Source organism: Trichechus manatus, unplaced genomic scaffold, assembly GCF_000243295.1.
Source record: "Trichechus manatus latirostris isolate Lorelei unplaced genomic scaffold, TriManLat1.0 scaffold00098, whole genome shotgun sequence".
In the NCBI taxonomy this organism is placed as follows: Eukaryota; Metazoa; Chordata; class Mammalia; order Sirenia; family Trichechidae; genus Trichechus; species Trichechus manatus.
Window position 1 is genome coordinate 4,891,281 of NW_004444034.1, and position 21,335 is coordinate 4,912,615.

Genomic DNA, 21,335 nt, shown 5'->3' on the forward strand with positions numbered 1-21,335 from the left:
AGCTAGCTAACAGCCATCTAAGATGCATCAGTTGGTTCCAACCCACATGGAGTAAAGGAGAATGAAGAACACCAAAGACACAAGGAAAATATCAGCCCAAGAGACAAAAGGGGCCACGTAAACCAGAGACTCCATCATCCTGAGTCTAGAAATAGATGGTGCCTGGCTACCACCAATGACTACCCTGACAGGGAACACAACAGAGAGTCCCTGACACAGCAGGAGAAAAGTGGGGTGCAGAACTCAAAGTTTAGTAAAAAGGCCAGGCTTAATGGTCTGACTGAGGCTGGAGGAATCCCAGAAGACATGGCCCCCAGACTCTCTGTTAACCCAGAACTAAAACCATTTCCAAAGCCAACTCTTCAGACAAAGAATAGAATGGAGTATAAGATATAAAGTGATACTTGTGACGAGTGTGCTTCGTAGTTCAAGTAGATACATGAGAATAAATGGGCAGTTCCTGTGTGGAAGCGAGAGAAGGCAGAGAGGGATAGGAGCTGGTTGAATGGACACAGGAAATCGGAGGTGGAAAGGAGGAATGTGCAGTCACATTATATGGATGGCAACTAGGGTCACATGACAATGTGTACATAGATTTTTGTATGAGAAACTAACTTAAGCTGTAAACTTTCACCTAAAGCACAATTAAAAAAAAAAAAAGCAAATTCCACTTTGAGGACTATAGTGCGCCTGACCCAAGCCATTGTATTTTCAATTGCCTCATAGGCATGTGAAAGCTGGACAATGAATAAGGAAGACCGAAGAAGAATTGATGCCTTTGAATTATGGTGTTGGCAGAGAATACTGAATATACCATGGACTACCAGAAGTGTGAACAAGTTTTGGAAGAAGTACAGCCAGAGAGCTCGTCGGAAGTGAGGACGGCAAGACTGTCTTACGTACTTTGGACATGTTATTAGGAGGGACCAGCCCTTGGAGAAGGACATCATGCTCAGTAAGGTAGAGGGTCAGTGAAACAGAGAAAGACCTTTGACAAGATGGGTTGACACACTGGCTACAACAACAGGCTTAAACATGATTGTGAGGATGTGTAGGACCGGGCAGTGTTTTGTTCTATTGTACACAGGGTCACTATGAGTTGGAATTGAGTTGATAGCACCTAACAACAACAAACCAAGTGTTGACAAGGATATGGAGCAACTCTCGCATACTGCTGAAGGAAGTGTATTGGTAAAAACTACTTGAAGAGCAATTTTGGCAAGAATCAGTAAATTGAAGGCTCTGTAGCACAGATTTGTTCCTAACATTCATTCATTATGGTCATCTTTATGGGAGGAGGAGGAGCAATGCAATCAGGAGCATTTCAAAATGTAATGTTTCATTTCCTGATGACACTGGAAAGTTCATGGTTATGACATTATTTGCTTCCCCTTTTTGTAGGCCTAAAATATTTAAAATTTTAAAAATGTTTATAGGTTATTGGGGGACACATACTTTACTTTTGGACATATTGCTTTGCACATAGGCATCTAGATGGATTACAGAATGAAGATGAAAATATGGATCTGGAATTCCTTCTTTATTTACTCTACGCACACCACTCCTTAACTGGCTTTGCTAGATCCTCTTCTGATTTGTCTTCCCGAAGCTTGTGATGGAACAAACTTGTATGAAAGCAATGATTTTTATAGTTAGGATATTGTTAAATCTGTATTCAATAGCTGGATCTCATATAAATTACTACAGGCCTGCTCAGACATGTCTCCCAGATCAGAAAATGCAACTGAATAGTTTGGTTTTAGATCTCTAGATGATCAACAAAAAATAAAATATTATATGGGCCTTACCAGTATCAAGGTGTCTGTGAAACAAATACATTTTTTTGTGGGGCAGATGATGATCCTTTCCAAAGGTTGTAGATCAGGAAATGTTAGGGAAAGTTGGGAAATATTCTGTGAAATTGAGTAGCCCTTTGAGTCTAGGCTATGTCTATTCTAGGTTGGCAAGTCACAGAAGCTAGTTAGTCTTGGTAGAGAAAAAGGGAAGGGAACTAGCCTGTACTGGTTGTCCACATTTGCATGGTGGCATGGTGCTATCACTTATAAGAGCATGTCATACCATTTAATCCTCAAAACTTCATAAGGTAGATAAACTATACTGAGAATAGAGTCTGAAAAGTCAAGTACTTTGCTAGATGTATTTTCACAACTTAAACCGGCAAAAGCAGAGTTTAAAACTCAGAACTTAGGTGGCATGGGGTGGGGGCAGGAAGTGTGGGGAGGGGGTGAGGAGGTGGGGGGAGGTGGAGAGTGTGGAGATGACATTAACAACCTAAGTGGGAAGGTAAAAACTTAAGTCAAGAGCTTCTCTCCATTTCCTAATTCCTTTTCTGGTGTTAAAAATTTTAGTTCCATACTAAGACCTCTTGTAACTTTACAACATTTCTCTCTGGATTACCTTCATCAATCCTGCATCTTCAACTATAAGTAAATTACTCCAAATTTCGTATCTCATTAACTCCTGGTCTTTAAGCTTACATTTTCAATTGCTGAGAAGTAGCATTTCAGAGACACCACACTTAACAGGTCCAAACTAAACCCCTTATCTTTTATCCAAATCCGTTCTTTCCTTTTTGCTTCCGATCAGTTAATAGGCTTAGTTTTCCCAGCTTCCTAGGTGCTACCCCACCTCCACCCATCCAGTCTGTAGATTTTTACAAGACACTTTAGTAGTTACGGCAATGTCAATTTAAGTCAATGAAAAAGTTATTTGTGTGCCAAATTCTTCTCCCACAATATTTTCAAGGACCACTCACTATAAAAATAAAAATTGTAACTTTTCTATTAACACATTCCCGGCATGTGTCTATTAGCATCTAAAAATAAGGGTTTCAAATACCTTCCTAACATTCAGTAAAATCAATAATATGATTCAGTTCTGATAATTAGCACGTCTTCTTATCTACTTTAAAATTTTTCAACATGCAAGCTTCTTGTAATATCTTAACAGGACAAAAAATTAAAATACCTGTCAATACCAATCAGAAGTGATACAAAGACCGGAAAGCACCCACATGAACAGAAACATCCCAACAAAACTAGTCCCAGGTAGTGAAATGTAGGAATAAACTGCGAATGTAACTGGGAAAATAGGTGCAAAAAGGGGAAAATGCGAAATAGGTGGACAAAGTGGCACGGATGAACACCGAGAAAAAGCAAGCAAGCCCTAAAGAGCAGTAAGAAAGAAGAGGCTCCTCTGATGGGGGCGAACAAAACACCAGCCACCATCTCAGCTCTATCTTCTGCTAACGACTAAATTCAAGCAAACGGTAAGGGGGGTTTTCCTCACATAGTTTTCTTAACCTGGCAAACTGCGGCCAGGCCTGCGGTAGCCAGACGCTTTGGGCCAGCGGTCCGCTTGGAGAAGATTTCTGATTGAACGGACCCCGCTTTAGCGGTTCCGGGACGCGCAAGACTAATCGCAGCACGACCCCCTTCCGCACCCCTACCACGCCCAACCCAAGCCTCGAAGGAAGTGACGCGCACAGAAGGGCGGGGCGAGTTCTACGCCGGAAGTGGCTTGCGCATAGTAAATAAGCCCCAAAAGGCAAGAAAGGCGCTGTCTCCATTTTGTCGGGGTTCGGCGTTGTTACGAAGTTGTGGAGATGGGGAGTGTCCTGGGGCTGTGCTCAGTGGCGAGCTGGGTAAGGTTCCTTTTTGCGGCTTCCGGAGAGCTAGCTAGCTTGAGAGGAGGGAAAGAAAGGGATCCAAGGAAGATTGAGCGAGACCCAGTTCAGACCCCACCCAACAGGGAGTGCTTTCTGTTCCTTTTCTCCTTATCTCTCTTGGTCACTCTGAGTTGGCTTCGGGGCTCTGGGACTTTGGAAAAATTGGCCAGGGTGGCCGTGAGGTGCGGTGGGGATGGGAGGATAACCCCGATGGAAGAAGTGAAGAGAACTGCAGCCCCTCCCCCACCCCTCCTCCGGGAGTGGCGCTCGCCTTTCTTCCAGGCCCTTGTTTGTTCTTATATCTGACTAGGCCGTCTCTACAAAGGTCTTCTGCCCCTTCCTTTAATGGGATAACGCGTCTCTTCTCGTCACATCCTCCCATCGGCTTCAGGCTGCAGCACTGTCATCCCGGGAGGCTTGTCGGCCTGTTTATTCCGTCGTGCTAGCGTTTCGTCTTAAATGTATTTTTTCGTTGTTTGGGTCAGCCTGGGAGTAATATTGATGTAGTAATACCGTTTTGAAGTAAATAATCCTAGTTCTGCGACTGAGTTCTCTGCTTTAATGGTATGAGGGAATTACTATATTTCTCAAGTAATAATTTATGTACATGGAAAAGCTGGTCAGTTCTGTGGTTTTAAATATTCTGTACTTTTTTTTACATAAAACATTCTTGTGTAATGTCAGATTTCATGCATTTTGGCTAAACAGATGTTAAAGTGAAGCAATTTTTATTATAGTGGGAAGATTTCTTGATTCGTGTGGCACAAATAAACCAGTTTAAAATAATCACTCCCCCTTGCATTATAGTTAATAAAAATATTTGTAACTTCGGGGGGAGTTACTTGAGTTCAAATCATATTTCTTTAATCTGTGATTTCTAATTCCACATCTAGCAGTTGCTTTTCTGATTTTCTAAATCCATTGTATATCTTAACCACCGTATTGATTATTTTACATATCTCTCCTTTGTTCAAAAAGATTTTGCTATGGCTTGAACTATAAATGTTAAAATTTAATAAAATAATGCATGTGGGTTCTTACTGCAACCACAGGCCATTCTCTTGATTATGTTGTATTTTTTTCTTGGAGCTGAGTGTGGAAACATGGTATATTTTATTTCAATAATATATTAGTGCATCTACTTGAGTGGAACAAATAGGTTGAATAGATGACTGTAAATTGACTATTTTTACAAAAGAGACATCCTTAGTATAAACCCATTACTGTGGAGTCAAGTCCGACTCAGTGTCCCTATAGGACAGTGTAGAACTGCCCATAGGGTTTCCAAGAAGTGGCTGGTGTGTATAATAAATATGAAAGTACTACAGAATAATAAATGATTGTCATAAGTTTATTCTCATTGATTTTTCTGGAAGATTTTGTGTAATGGTTAATTTTTAATGTCAGGATTTTGTCCACTTACCAAGTGGACATGCTGCAGTTCTTTGTAGTAGAGATTTATGAGGAGGAATACGTATTTTCCATTTTATTCTCAATCTCCAGATCAGTGATGAGCAACTTTTTTTTTTTGCCTCGAGAACAATTATGGTAAAATAGTGTTTAAGAATTTTTTTTTATAGGTACGTATGTATGTGTTTTAAACCAGAAAATAGCTTTAGTGAGCACCATGGGAGAAAATGATATTTCTGTTAATATTTTTACAACGTAAGTTTCCACGTTTATTAACCAGAAGAATGTTGGTGATACAGTTACCACTGCCATTTAGTGCCTTTGTTAGTATCGAGGTGTATTAGAAAATGAGAAGAATCTTAGGACAGTCATGTATATTTTTGTAGTACTTGTAGATTTATTAGAATTCCCTTAATGGTGCAAACAGTTAACAAGCTCAGCTGTTAACTGAAAGGTTGGCAGCTGAAGTCCACCCAAAGGTGCCTTGGAAGAAAGGCCTGGTGATATGAAAAAAAATCAGCTATCCAGAACCTAGTGGAGCATAGTTCTACTCTTACACACGTGGGGTCACTATGAGTTGAAGACAGCTGGTTTTTAGTAACAAAGAGGTGGCTTATTTTCCAATAATTAGACCTGTGGCAGATAGAGGCACAAGACAGAAAGGGAAAAAGATGACCCAAATTGCATACTATAAAATCAGTTCCTAGACCCACCGTAATAATCTAGAGCAGTCATGAGCAACCTTGGCTTCCTAGCTTTTCTGTCCCTTTTTTTTCCTAAATTTTTTCATTTTAGTACAGGTGGATAAACAGGAAGAAGGAAAATTTGCCCTTTTGATATACAACTAAGTCTCTTCCACATTCTTAACAATCAGTATGCTCATTTACTTAGAGGGTTTGATGAATTTAAAATTTATTCAAATCATTAAATTAGGTCATTTATGCCAAAAATTACAAAAAAGAACAGACAAAAAAACTCCCTCATTCTTAGCTCAAGTGTCTGTAGCATAATCAGTTATTGTAAAAGTTTTTGTTCTAATTAATAAGATAATTGTAGAAAATTTATGGACTATGAAAAATCTAAGAGAAAGCAAAAATGACATGTAATACTACTGTTTAGAGATTGCATTGTTAAATTGTTGAATTTTTTTTCTTTTTCTTTCTGCTGTCAAGAGGTCCAGAATTAGGTTAATCATAATCCTTGATTCATGACACTGTCGATACTGAGTCATTCATGGCTGTCTCTTTTTGGTTGGTGATTAAACAGTATCGTAAACATCAGTGGACCTCCCACCTAATCCTTATAAACTATATTACTAGCAGTTTATATCTACTTGCACACTTCTCCCCATTCCAATGACAAAAATGGCGTTAGTGAATAGAATTGGTTTTTAAAATGACTGGATCTTTTATTAATAATGTCATATACAATAACTGTCATTTCTTTGTCAAAGATTTTATGTAATGTAGTTAAGTAGTTAAGAAGAAAGAGCTAGTGATTACTGAATATGTATTTTGTGCTAGTCTTTGCTAGATTTTATTTTTTAATACAATGCATTTTTTGTAGAAATGATTCATAGCTGCTATGAATAGTCAAGCAATGCAGAGTACTGAGAAAGTAAAAATGTCACAGAAAATTCCCCACCACTAGTAATGTTTTTTCTCCCTCAGTGCATATATTCAAATGGATGAATAAACAAAAATACTTTTGTAGGAATGGTAAGATACTAAACGTGTATTTTTAAGCAAAGCATTAAATTTAATTTTTCTTGAATTTGACAAAAGAAAAATAAGATAAAACTAAAAGAACTGCTGAATGTTCAGTAAATGTTTCTTCATTAGGAGAGTTTCCTAACAAGATTCCTCTAAAGAGGTGGTTCTATAGCAGAGGTTCTCCACTGGGCACAGTTTTGTACCCCAGGGGACATTTGGTAATGTCTGGAAACATTTTCGGTTGTCACAATGGGGGTGGGTAGTGCTACTAGTATCTAATGGGTAGAGGCCAGGGATGCTGCTGAACAGTCACAATGCACAGGACAGCCCCCCTAATAAAGAATTATTCAGCCCAAAATGTCAGTAATGCCAGGGTTGATGTCCTGCTCTGAGTTTAAGAAAAAAGATTGTATAAAATATTGAAATTGGAGTAAGTTTTTAAGGATGTTTTAATTTTAGATTCACTGATATGAAAGATGAAAAATTAACATTCACTTATCCTTCTACATCACAATTCTTGTTAATTGTATTATTACAAAAAACAGTATACCACTCCATTACTACTGTTTGGAGTCAGTGTTGTAGTACGTATTTACTTCCATGTTTCTAAACAACATGCTTGTATTGTGTTCTTTATTATTATTATTATTATTTATTAAATCAACTCCATGGCAACTAATAACAGCAGTATTAGTTTTCACCATTATCACTACCCCCAAGTCAGAAGAGGGAAAAAATAATGATAACAATGTACTTTTCCTCCTCGGGGCTATTTGAGAAGTCTTAGAATTTTGTAGACTCACCAGTACCATTTCTGAGGGCTGGAGGTTGGCTTAGCAGCTTGCTACTCATGCATATTTTATTTCTCTTCTTAGCTTAACGTTGATTGCTGCTAGTGATTTTTTTCCCCCTTTGTTTTAAGTAATTTTATTCATTTTGGTTTATATAGAGGGCAAAGGCTTCTTTTTCTGACGTTTACTTCAGTCCTTTTTTTTTCCTTCAGTCCTTTTTTTTCCTTTTGTGAACATAAAGAGTTAAATTTTCACTGTATCATTTTAAACTATACTTATTTTTAATAATACCATTTTTTCTAGATACCATGTCTGTGTGGCAGTGCTCCATGTTTGCTGTGCCGATGCTGTCCTAGTGGAAACAACTCCACTGTAACAAGATTGATCTATGCACTTTTCATGCTCGTTGGAGTGTGTGTAGCTTGTGTAATGTTGATACCAGGAATGGAAGAACAACTGAATAAGGTTAGTCTTTTTTCTTACTTAATGATTAACTGAAGCTGTAGTATATATATGTATAAAATTGTGTATTTTGTATGTTGGAAGTAGAATAATGTGCGAAGTAAGAAATGTAATCTCATTTTCAGTAGCTCATAATCTTTTAAGGAAACCAACAAAAACAGTATAAGGCAGACTGTTAAGTCGTGTGATTGTGGTACATAAAATGTACTATCATAGTATATGGGGAAATAAGTAATTCTGATCAGGTGAATGTCAGAATCTCAGTAGGCTCATGCAGAAAGGGACATACTGAGAATAAGTAAACTTTCACATGTAGAGATTGAAAAATAGGGAAGTATAATTGGCATAAAACTAGAAAGTAAGGGGAGGATCAGATTGTGGAGGGTCTTGAATGTATTGCTATGGAATTTCCCTTCTTTAGACAGTAGGGAGCTATCAGAGCTTTTTGAGCAGAATATTTTTGCTTTAGGAAGATTGATCTGGTAATTAAGAAAGACTAAAAGTCAAGTAGATAAGTATGGAAGGCAGTGGTATACCAAGAAGTGTAGAGGGCCTGAAATAAGTTTTATGGACATAAGACTTGACTCTGACATTTAAATGTTAACAGTAATGAAATCATAAATAACCAGGTTCTGATCCTAGACAACTGGGAGGAAATTATTGCTGTTAACCTAAAAAAGAAAATAATAATTTTTTTTGTTTGTTTGGTTTTATTGTTGGTTTTTTTAAATTTTTTTTCAGGGACTGAGAGGAGTGGAAGGAGATGGCGAAAATGGGATATATTTGATTTGTAACATGTTGACTTGGGGGGTACTGCATTACATATATACATATCAAGCAGGAAGCAGAAAATTTGAGTGTAACTCAAAAGAGATAAAGACTATTTAGTGGGTTTATATTTATATACACATAAAGTTGAAAATTGAAACCATGGCAGCATTTAGAGTGAGCAGAGCTAAAACTTTGGTAAAAGCTCTCACTTAAGGGATGGAGAAAGGGGAAACTCTGAAAGAGCAGTGAGAGAAGGAGGAGAATAAAGAGAATGTTCTGTTGTGCAAGTCTTAAGAAGAGAGTTTTAAGAATGCCAGGAGAATGTGTATAAAAAGATACTGAGGAATATGAGGGTTAAGAAGTAACCTTTGAATTTGGCAACTAGTGCAGGACTGTTGTTAGGTGCCATTAAGTCGATTTTCAACTCAGTAGCAACCCCACGTGACAGTAGAACTGCCCCATAGGGTTTTCTAGGCTGTAATCTTTATGGGAGCAGATCTCTAGATCTTTCTCCCGTGGACCCACTGGGCTGGTTAGAACTGCCAACCTTTAATTTAGCAGGCAAGTGCTTAATCATTGTGCCACCACGACTCCTTTATATGACTAGTGTACTGAACAGAGAGTTTTTTTTTTTTTTGAGTCCTGGCGCTGAAAGGAGTGGGCGGGAGAATCAAATGGTCATCAGGAATGTATCCAATGGGTATGAACTGCAAATTTGAAGACTTTTGTAATGAAAATGGTAGCTTTAGAGGGAAGCTGGGTTAAGTAAGGAATTTTTAGGACAGGGAAAAATGAAGTCTGTATTGTGAGAGCAGTCAATTAAAGAAAACAGAGATCTGATGTGTGAAAGAATGTGATCAAGAGGAATATAGAAGTTAGTTTTCCTGCAAGGAAGTATGGATGATAAATACAGAGAATTTGAGTTGAGAGTCCTTATGTCAGATGACCTCATCTTACTAAAGTAGAAAGCACAATCATCTGCTTGTTCTGGGCTTAGGGATAAGTGGTAAAAGTTTGGGAACTGATTATTCTGATTGTAAAAGTAGTTAGCATGATACGTGGCATATGTAGGTGCTCAGTAAATGTTCTTCAGTCCTCGGTTTAAGCAAAAGACATGCCAAAGCATGTTAACGTGGTTTTGTCATGCATCCAGTTGATCATGTTTATGAAAAATGTGGTTGGTAGACTTCAGTTCTTATCACCAAATATTTCTGCTTCTCTGCTTTCTGAGGTCATCAAAAAATTGCTGGTGATGTGTGGGGCCATGTCATTAGTTCCGGTCTGTGAGATGTGAGTGAAGTGATACACTTTAGCTTCTACTTGCTGATGTGGCTTTTCTTTCTATCACAACATAGGCATCACTTGAGAATAGTGGCTTCTGCATCAGCCTAGATTCCTGAGTGACTACTCAGGACCAATGATGTACATGTAACCAAACAAAAAATACACCTTTGCTGTCTTAAGCTACAGAAATATGGAGGTTGTTCATTACTGTACCAGCTTAGCCTAACTTATACAGATGGTTGAATTAATTTAGTGCTGGGAACTTGCAGAATGGTGTGCTGCCAACATACAAGGGAACAGGATAATGAAGGATACTAGTGAGTACATGGTACAAGTGAGTGTGGGTAAGTACATATTGTCATGAGCTTTAAACTGGGTCAAGAAGGTAGGATTTAAGTGAGGTCAAGAAAGGGTTTATAGACTTTGTAGGAAGTAGCAAGTACAACAGAAAAGTAACATATTAACCTAAATATAATTTCGAAAAGCAAATTAAGTTATCTGTGAGTATATTGGTTTGCTTCATTGTTGCCTAGAAGAAATAATCTGTTGTAGTACATGTGAGAATAATGTTTGTTGTTCTAACCAATACTCCCACTTCATTTAAAAATAGGTTTTGCCCTCTGATTCCAATGTGATTTTCTGAAATGTTCATCAGTCTTTTTCAAGATTCTAAGTTAAAAAAAAAAACCACTGCCAGCTTGTTATGCCAAATCCATTCATGATTAAAAATAGCACCTTTAGAAAAGGGCTGAAACTAAAAACGGGTTTAAGTAGCATTAGCTTTGAAAAACCATTATTGTTCTCTTCAGTACTTAGGGACACACTTAATTACTCTTTGATTCTTTAAGCTTTTATTAGTTTCGTTTTTCTCTCCTTATACATGCAATTCAGTGTATCACAGTATAATGCAAGTTTTAAAAATTTAGAATAAGTTCACAAATCAAAGTAAACATTTACATAAACAGTTTAGGAATGTCATTGGTAGTTTATCATTGGCTCACACAATGTTGAACTCTTTTTTTCACTTTAGTTGATTAAAATTTACCAAACTTACCTTGATTACATATTTATTGTAAAGCAAGCTTCATTTTCCAAACTTTTACTAAAAAGATTTGATTACACAATTTTAATTTCTACTTGCTGAAAAAATTATGGGTCACAAACTCTTGTTTTTCTAGATTCCTGGATTTTGTGAGAATGAGAAAGGTGTCGTCCCTTGTAATATACTGGTTGGCTATAAAGCTGTATACCGTTTATGCTTTGGCTTGGCTATGTTCCATCTTCTCCTCTCATTGCTGATGATCAAAGTGAAGAGCAGCAGTGATCCTAGAGCTGCAGTGCATAATGGGTAGGTTTTGAAGTCTGAGTAGCCTCTTCTCAATAATTTTGAGTCTGTCTATAGAAACTTAAACAGTAAAATAAACTTAAATAATTTGCAGAATTATTTTGTCCATTCGTGAATGTTAAGGTAAGAAAATCCTCTTGTTTCTACTAGAGAAGGTTGGACTCGGAAAATATAAATATTAATTAATAGCTTGGAGTTATTTATTGACATAATCTCTGATTCATAATTGTTTATGTTTTCATCCTAAAAAGCACATCTGTGACTATTAATGAGGAGCTGTTCTTCCTCCTCCTCTAAACTTTTGGTGGAGCAGTTCCACTACATAGGACTGAGTTCAGTTCCCTAGACCTTTAGTACAGCAAAATGAAAAACTTTATTACTAACCAGGGAGATTGATTTTCTAAATTGTTGGTTGTACTGGACAACCTGGAAAGAAACTTCAGGATCTTATTGTTGGTCTCCCTTAATACAAGCACCACTTCTGGTACTGGTGATTTGAATATTACCTATTGTTACTATTTTTTTTCCCCACAAATAAGGAGAAAAATGTTCTTAAGTATCTGTTATTACTTAGCTATTAGCATGTGTTACCAAAGATGGGAAGAATGAACAAATGGTATATAAATATCAATATCAATGAAAAGAATATCATTGGAACAGGTTGATTTAATTTTTGTCCTTTCAGTCATTGATTGTTTTAAATTTTTATCAGTTTTGAATGGAGGCATTTATTATGTTTTTTTCTTTTAACAATATTTCAATATCTGTACAATGCGCCTTATACTTTTACATACTACCCCATTTATTATGTAAAATAAACCTGTGAAATGGAACTTCTGTTTTTAACATTGAATCATGACAGATAATGTTTCTGAAAGTTTCTAAAAGTGTCTTGAAAGCAGTCTTCTCATTTTCAGGATATCTTGAAAAAGAATAGAATAATCACATAAAGTATAACAAGCCTTTAAGATGTTCCTAAAATATTTCATATATGAAATTGTTGAGTAATGTTTATTAATTAAAAAATTATATTTCTTTTTGTTTTAGATTCTGGTTCTTTAAATTTGCTGCAGCAATAGCAATTATTATTGGGGCATTCTTTATTCCAGAAGGAACTTTTACAACTGGTAAGAAATTTTCTTTTTTTTTTTTAGTTCGTGATGTTGATTTTTATAAAGAAACTAAAATAATGGCTGCCTGGAATTACAACAGTATTTGTTTTTTCATTCCCTAGTTGACAAAATTGTTTATATAAAATTTTATTTTCCTTTTTGTGTGTTGTCATTATGAAAAAGGAAATAACCGAACCAGCCACTTGTATGTATGCTTTTTTTTTTTCAGTGTGGTTTTATGTGGGCATGGCAGGTGCCTTTTGCTTCATCCTCATACAGCTAGTCTTGCTTATTGATTTTGCCCATTCATGGAATGAATCCTGGGTTGAAAAAATGGAAGAAGGGAATTCGAGATGTTGGTATGCAGGTAAGCTTTTATCTCCCAGAATATCTTCAAGATAGTTGAACTTTGAAGGTGAGAGCAGATACGTGGACTGTAGGAAAACTACTTACAGTTTTTATGATCTAATTTCCTTTGAACAGGTTTTTAGTATAAAAGTTTGTGAGTGGCATCGTATCATACTGTATCAACAACTTGTTGAGAGATCTTTTGGCAAACCTGTTAAGAACGTATTCAAGAACCAGGAAAACAAAAAGAACCTGAATAGCTAAAATAAGTGTTCCAAAACCTGTTGTTGAAAGCATGTGCATTTTATAATTTTTCATTGCCCGTTTTATTTTAGATAAATTTCTTAATAGTCTAATTACCTAGCCTATAGCAGGTTAACAGTAAAATATTAAAGGGATTAGCACTGCTAAAAATAAACATACGGTGATGTAGTTCATAAACAGAAGCAAACAAAAAATACAAAAAGTAACTCTTAGACATTTAAGTGCAAAGGATGCTTTTATGTGTATCAGTACCACCTAAGGAAATTCCTATAGTAGTATAATTAATGTTTGTTCGTTTATAATGATGAGCTTAAGTCCTATGGTTATTCTGTAAAACAGGGATCAAAACTCAGATGTTTGTGGGGGCTAAACACGTAACAAAGATGGGGGAAGGAGGACCAGGGTTAAGGGTGTATTCATTCTTTGTGCAAATAGTAGGGACTATGATGAATTGGAGAGAGTGAATGGCCCATCTCAAGTTCACATGTGCTGCTCAGCTCCACCTAATAGTTGCTTTGTGGGAAAGTGGACCCTATGTTGCTTGATTTTTCTGATTTTTTCATAAGAAGCTAGAAATCTGGATTTTTTGTGAAATGTTCTGAGTTTTAGGTGAAAGAAAATTTGAAGTCAGCGTGTACTCCAAATCCAACATGCTTGCTGGCCTAATGTGTCTTATACACAACTAGTTTGTGATGTTGGATCTCAGTGGATGAAGTAAAAAGAGGTTGGTGCTCAAAGAAATAAGCTTTCGTTGTTTAGAAAATCTGCTTAATGCAAGGATGCAGGGGTTTCTGTCTTGTTTTGTTCGCTGTTGTATCAACAGGGCTGGAACACTGTAGGCATTGAATAAGTATTTGTTAGATCTCCTCACTGAGGCAAATCTAAATTATATATTGAGCACGTTATCACAAACACTAGAACATGTTATATGTGTTGAAGTTTACATATATTAAGTACTGATGACTTAGCCTTTTAGTCGACTTTAGTTGATGAGGAACAGCATCATTGTTTTGTGGGCTTAATGTTTAGCAATGAAAATCAAGATTTTATGTTTCTTAATGCATTTTTTAATTGAATGATTATGGTTCTTTATAAAAACCTTACGTAATACTCTTTTTTTTTTTTAAATAATCACTATGTATGTGAAAGTTTTATAAACTATAATATAGATTTACTGGTGATATAAGTCTTACTAGTATGTTACTAACTTACTATCCTTGATAATAGTGAGAAATGTGTAAAGGCTATGAGATTCTTCAGTGATAAAGTTTAGAATTAGTTTTCTTCCCTGCTTTTATAGCCTGCATATGCTGGCAATACTAGTTGCTTCAAAACTTTTTTTTGAATAAAATGACAGATTGTTTTTAAAACAAGCTATATGCCTAATTCCTAATATTTCTGACAAAATCTAATTGTCCAATTATATTTTTTTCACAGCTTTGTTATCAGCTACAGCTCTGAATTATCTGCTATCTTTAGTTGCTATAGTCCTGTTCTTTGTCTACTACACTCATCCAGACAGTTGTGCAGAGAATAAGGCATTCATCAGTGTGAACATGCTCCTCTGCATTGGTGCTTCTGTAATGTCTATACTGCCCAAAATCCAAGTATGCTCTTTATATAATTAGTTTTTTTGAAGCTTCTGTGTTTGTAAATTTTTATAAACCTTAAATGTCAGAATATTTATCTGGGTTAATTTTTTTCTGTAGGAGTCACAACCAAGATCTGGTTTGTTACAGTCTTCAGTAATTACAATCTACACAATGTATTTGACATGGTCTGCTATGACCAATGAACCAGGTATGCTTTTTGTTTTATTTCTTTTTCAGTGACCCCTGCAGTTTTCCTTTTCTTTTCTCAAGGGTGATTGTTTTGTAAGATTAAGCTTTTTAAAAATTAAGCTCTTAGAGGAATAAAAAAGATGGGAATATTATCATTTTCATCTTTGATGTATTAACTATTTTTTCATTTAGTGCTTTCGTTTGCTAACAATCATAAGAAGGCTGTAAGAAGTTACTTGAAAATTACAAGAGATACATCTGTTTTGCACAGTGCATGAAATAGTTATGTATAGAAAGAAAGAAAAGCTGCTCAAATGTTTGTTGATCCAATTATCATTTTGTCATTATTAAATTATTATTTTTGTCTGTAGCTGCCTTGCAATTGTATAGAATAATTTGGGTTATTAAGATAGGCCTGTTACATTGCATTCCATGGGAAGAGAAACCAAACGTCATTTGAGGGCAGACACAAATTCATGAGAAATTAATTACTATTTTTAAAAAAAGAAAACAGCCTTTCTTTGTAAAGTATGAATAAAATTTACCTGAATCTCATATTACTGAATTTATAAACTCTGCAGGTGCTTTATCACTAGTTGGAGAAAGATTTCTTTTTAGTGTATTAGAGAAAGCTTCATTAGTGTTTTTTCTAGCTAAGTGGTTAGGAAAAAATTATTTGTAATTTGCTTTGGAGATTAGCCTTATGTGATTGGTTTTAAGATAAAAATCATTTTCATTAATAAGATTGTGATTGACATATCTGGCTTTGTAGGAGGAAAAAATATTTTTTGGACACGTCAGTGAATACCAACCCTATTTTAATTCTTTCTTACAGATGAGTAAAGAAAACTGAATAAGCATTAGGTCATTATGCCTTACCTGGTTTCCAAAAAGCATTTGCTAGGATCCTAATAATTGTGGTTTTTTGTGCGTGTAAGCTGTCTTGCTGCTTATAACCATGTACTTTGGCAGATTAATAAACTTCATTAAGGAAGTATTGTAATTTCAGAATATGTTGCAGAAAAGCCAGTGAATTGTGGTTTGGGGCATCTGAATTTTATTCCTAACTCTATTACAATTTTACCAACTTTATGTAAATTTCACCTGTTTTATCTGTTTTTGCCCACCTTTTGGTTAACTGCTGAGCGCTTAACCACTGCACCATCAGTGCTCTTTATCTATGAAGAGGCTATAACACCTCTCAGCTACTGCACAAGATTGAAAATTAAATGATTTAACTTTTTAAGCACTTTTATAAAATTAGCACTATAAAACTTTTGAAAGGTTCCATTAATAAATACAGATTGTTTTCAAGTATTTTTTTTGTTATACTTGTGACCTTTTTCAGCAGAACTTTGAATTTGCAAGAGTATTGTTGATAAAGAGTTAAAAAGAACTCTATTTATGCCCTGAAAAAAAAATTATTTTCCATGTTATTCTAACATTTTAATTTGATTTTAATTTTTTGTCATAGACACCACGTGCAACCCAAGTCTACTAAGCATAATTGGCTACAATACAACAAGCACTATTTCAAAGGACGGGCAGTCTGTCCAGTGGTGGCATGCTCAAGGAATTATAGGACTAATTCTCTTTTTATTGTGTGTGTTTTATTCAAGGTAAGGAAAACTATGGAATTTCTAAAAATTTTTAACAAGAAATCTAGCTATTCATTTATGAATCATTTAAGGAAATGCCTGATTTTTTCTTCTCTCTTTCTGAACCCTATCTTTCATACAGCATTCGTACTTCGAACAATAGTCAGGTGAATAAACTGACTCTAACAAGTGATGAATCAACATTAATAGAAGATGGTGGAGCCAGAAGTGATGGATCACTGGAGGATGGAGATGATGTTCACCGAGCTGTAGATAATGAAAGGGATGGTGTCACTTACAGTTACTCCTTCTTTCACTTCATGCTTTTTCTGGCTTCACTTTATATCATGATGACCCTTACCAACTGGTACAGGTACTTACATTTCATGAAAACTTGGATGTGGAAATTCTGACGGTTTTTTCATTAAAACATGATATGGTAGCAAGTACTTTTTATTTGCTAATTAAATAGTGAGATCAGTGTGAGAAAAGCAAACTTTATTTCCTTGCTTTAATAATAACAGAAACATTGAAGTAGTTCCAAGTCTTGAAAAGATTAAAATAGAAATATTTATGAAATGAACACTTTTCTTACAGAAATGCATGTTGATAGTTTATCCAAGACAACATGTATATTTATTTTTATTACCATAGCCAGTTCCTGATACAGTGCTATAAAAGATACCCCCTTTCTTCTGTTTTGTGTGAACTTTGTCATTAAAAGTTCTGGAAACTTTAAAATTGAGTTTTGAATACATTAATGTAGATCTCTTAGAGTTCTTTGAAACTGTACTTGTATTCTTCTTTTATCGCTTCAAAACTAATCCATGCATCTTACTCTGTAAAGAGGGAGGTAGCAGTTTATGTTGTTTTCATTTCTTAAAAAATTTTTGATTTTGTCCAAATGACTACTGAAAGATTTGGTTTTAGATTCACGTTGAACTTTATGGTTTGGGCATTTTTAATGATTTTTAATACATGATAGCCTTAAATAGTTTGTAAGGTTTTCAGTACTAGCAAAAGACATAGAAAAGAAATGATTATTCTTTACCTCATTTCTCTAAGATCAGCCTTTCCTGGTATTATTTGAAAGGCTGTATGTTTAAAAATCTCTATACTGGAGCATATTTAGCTGTAAGAATCCAAATAGTTCTCAATAATTTAAGGCTTTGGCTGTCAGGTAATAGTAGCTTTTAAGACTTTAGATTAAAAAGATTTTTGTTATGTTTCACAAACTAATCAGCTAAATTTTGGGTGCATTTCCTTCCTGTCTTGTAAATCTGAGAAGTTTGGGGAGGTGGGGCGTGGTTATATATACTTTGAACAAGGTGGCTAGTTATAGTCTTTTAAACAAGGTAAGATTGATAAGACTTACATGATAGTAACATCTTACTTATCCAGAGGCCACGTTTCATTTCTCTGCTATATAATAAACAACTATTAATCCAGAAATACATAAGGAGCCTCTGAGCATTATGTAAAAGAGCTATTCCAGAGGCCTGTGTACTTTATTCCAGTAAAGAAAATTACTGATTTTTTTACCTTCACACCAGCTATTAAAGCAGTATGGAAAGTAGGCAGCAAATTTGAAGCAGCAGCTATGTATCTGTTACCACAGATTATTTGCAAAGAACACTCCTGAAGTATTGAAATTTACTTAGTAACTTGATGACTGATAATCTACCACTGCCCCTCCCTTTTTGCTTTTCCTTAAATATTAGGTATGAGCCTTCTCGTGAGATGAAAAGTCAGTGGACAGCTGTCTGGGTGAAAATCTCTTCCAGTTGGATTGGCATCGTGCTCTATGTTTGGACACTGGTGGCACCACTTGTTCTTACAAATCGTGATTTTGACTGAATGGGACTTCTGGCATGAAAGTCCAACTTTGATCATTGCTTATTTGAAATTAACAGTATTCCCAACTTTTGTAAAGTGTGTGTGTGTGCGTGCGTGCGTGTGTGCACTTCCCATGCAGCTACTCCAGTGTTGGTCTGGCATGAATTAGATTTTACCGCTTGCCATTTTATTCATTTTCTTGCCAAGTCCATGGATATGTGTGTTTGAATGAATTGCAGGGGAGAGTTTTATGAATATGGTGGGTGGTGAGTTAGGAAAAATGTACATTCTTAGGTATATTCTCTGCTGTGTACCTGTGAAATTACACTAGAAATGGAACTGTTTGTTTGACGGGTTGATTTTACAACTATGTTAGAACTTAAGCTGTTCTAGAAAAGTATCAGTGGAAATGTATGACTGCCTTTTGAAATTTTGATGCCTTGCCTTACAGGAGACTGCAGATAACTTGGCTATTCTAAGATTGTATAACCAAGTCACTTAAATGCCAGCTGTCTGAAAATTCTTGTCTGGTTTTCCCCTTGATCTGAAGATAAGAAACTTGTAGGGAATGTTTGATGGATAACAGTGCAGGTTTTGCATGTAGGTTGAGGCACATAGCCTTCAAAGAAAGACTGGCAATGGTGCATACTGAATTGAGTACCCAGCTAGATTGTAATCTTCCCTGGGTAGGCATGGCCTCCTTCCATACCTACACAGTGAACTTTGTTTTAGTTTATAAACACATGCAAAATAATGGGTTCAGTGGAGATGTTAGGAATGCTGAAGGATTAGACAAAGGATTTGAAAAGGAAAATCATGGGTTGAGAAAGAAGTTTTTTAAAAAGACTTTGGAAATTAGTTTCGAAAAAGAAAGGTGGTAAACTTTTGACTGGGCAGGAAAAACTGCAAAATTTTGGGCTTCAGTAGGTACTTAGGCAAAATTGAGTCCAGTTCTCTCATTTTAAAAATGAAAAAACTGAAGCACAGACTTAAATAACTAATTTAGCTAATTAGTGGCTAAACTGGGAAATTCCAAGTCTGCCAGAAATAACTAGCATTCTTTCTGGCATTCAAAAGTAATTTCTATTTAAGATATGTGCATATTAGATTTTGCACCTCATTAGGGGTAGGTAATGTACGTGATTTGGGTTGCTTGTGGCCAGCATGTCTTCTACCTGGAAAGTCAGGCCAGGCCAATAATGAAATGCTGTAGAATAAACTTCTGCTTACAGTACACTGTACAGTTGATAAGTTTAAAATGCTTTTGTATTTGCTGCCATGTAATTGAAATTAAGTTATTATAATCTTTCAGCCTGAAAATCAAGCCGTATGACAATTAGAAACTCTTAGTTACTTGTATGTGTCATTAGTCTTAATGAAGCTTTTAAAAACTATATTTGCCTCTTTTAAAATATTTATAAGTGGAATATAACAATTCAACCTAATTCCCTAACCTTGTGTGTATTGATACTGTGTTCCAAGATTTTGAATGGCTGTGTTCTACCTATAAATAAATGAATTCAGACAAAGTGTGTAGTGTGTTAATTTTTCAGCAGCTCAAATTTGGGTGGCTATAATACTAAGACCTAATCCTCTAGAGGATTAACTAAGCCCATTTTCTGTCCTGAAAATTGAATTATTTTTAAGGCAGTTTTTATCCTTTTGGTTGTTTGTAAGTAACCCCTGAGCTTCGATCCCAGAGGTAATCCAAGTGGCGTTCTCCCCCCCCCCCACCAAAAAGAAAACAAAACAAAAAACCACCAGCCTTCAGTATGTAGACCAGGACCTGTTTAGTTTGGAGAATGTTTTTCATTCAGTCAATAAGGTAGTCTACACATGCTGTGTTCTCCAGGCATTTTTTCCTATTTATTTGTTGGTTGATGCATTTTTCTCCTATCAACACACTGAAAAAATTCCCTTTCTTAAAAAAATAGTAATATAATTCTGATAAAAATATTCCACCTCATATAAGAATTACCAAGTTTTAGTATATTTTATTCAGTGATTCATTTGACATGAGTTTCTTCAGTATTACAGGTGGGACAATGCTGAATTTTTTTACCCAAAAAACAGTTCTCCAATTCCACGTTTTCTTCAAAGGGTAGCGAAAAATGAGTACACCAAACAACGTGTGATATTAAATACCAAGGATTATTAATGCTGGGGGCAATTACAGAGGAGTAGGAAAAGGTTTTCTAAGCATGATTTCAGAAAAATTAACCTAAATGTTATTTTGTTTGCCACATTCCTAGTTTTAATATTCATTTCATATTATTCTTGCTTAGGGAAGAACAAAAAAGCAGCTTACTATGTTATCCTTCAAATAAAAGTCAGTAGAAATGTCAAAGACTTGTGAGGATTATGATACCTTAGGCTTCTTGAAATCTAAACTTTACTAGTTTATATATGTCTATCTTTGTGTGGTAGTATATAAAGGACATTTAAAATAGAATCTTTTGCTACTCTAGTTGTAACCTAGTTTTGTCATGAAACTTAATCTCATGATTAAGAGATGCTAGATTTATTTGATCAACTCTGAATATATACTATGTGAGATAAATAGAACAGTCCCTGTCCTTACGAAACGTAATGGGATAGAGGGTAACAACAGTGAGAGAAATCACTTTTGGTCTGTCAAATTTTAAAATATTTCATGGTGGTGCCTATACCATAGGGTTGGATTTTAACAGCTGCAGTGAGAAGAGCTCAAGCAAATGCCTGCAATAAGGCACTGCAGGAGCTAAGCAGTGGAAACAATGAGGTGTTATTTAATGTCAGGTGGGACAGGGAACTAGAAATTCTGTAAAAATAAACTGTAAAATGCTTGCTATGCCTGCAAGAAAGTAACAGACTAAGGGCAAAAAAACTGTGAAGTGGGTATCGATAATGTTGACATCCTGGGGGCATTTTCTGGTCTCAATAATCAAAGGGCC

General features: G+C 35.6%; 1 protein-coding gene across 1 annotated transcript; it reads left to right on the forward strand.

Moving 5' to 3' along the window:
• The first annotated feature begins 3,509 nt into the window (after positions 1 to 3,509).
• SERINC1 (serine incorporator 1) lies at positions 3,510 to 19,931 on the forward strand. Its single transcript, XM_004382728.3, has 10 exons — positions 3,510 to 3,664; positions 7,905 to 8,066; positions 11,297 to 11,466; positions 12,511 to 12,590; positions 12,805 to 12,942; positions 14,625 to 14,794; positions 14,897 to 14,987; positions 16,443 to 16,587; positions 16,709 to 16,939; positions 18,288 to 19,931. Exons 1-10 carry the CDS (start codon positions 3,626 to 3,628, stop codon positions 18,421 to 18,423), a joined length of 1,362 nt encoding a protein of 453 aa, XP_004382785.1. The 5' UTR covers positions 3,510 to 3,625; the 3' UTR covers positions 18,424 to 19,931.
• Positions 19,932 to 21,335: the final 1,404 nt, after the last annotated feature.

Bases quoted from the DNA above. Each gene is read 5' to 3' on its own strand.
- SERINC1 (XM_004382728.3), top strand. From the start codon at position 3,626: ATGGGGAGTGTCCTGGGGCTGTGCTCAGTGGCGAGCTGG. The intron at 8,067-11,296 runs GTTAGTCTTTTT...TTGTTTTTCTAG, and splicing joins TGGAAGAACAACTGAATAAG to ATTCCTGGATTTTGTGAGAA. The intron at 14,795-14,896 runs GTATGCTCTTTA...TTTTTTCTGTAG, and splicing joins CTATACTGCCCAAAATCCAA to GAGTCACAACCAAGATCTGG.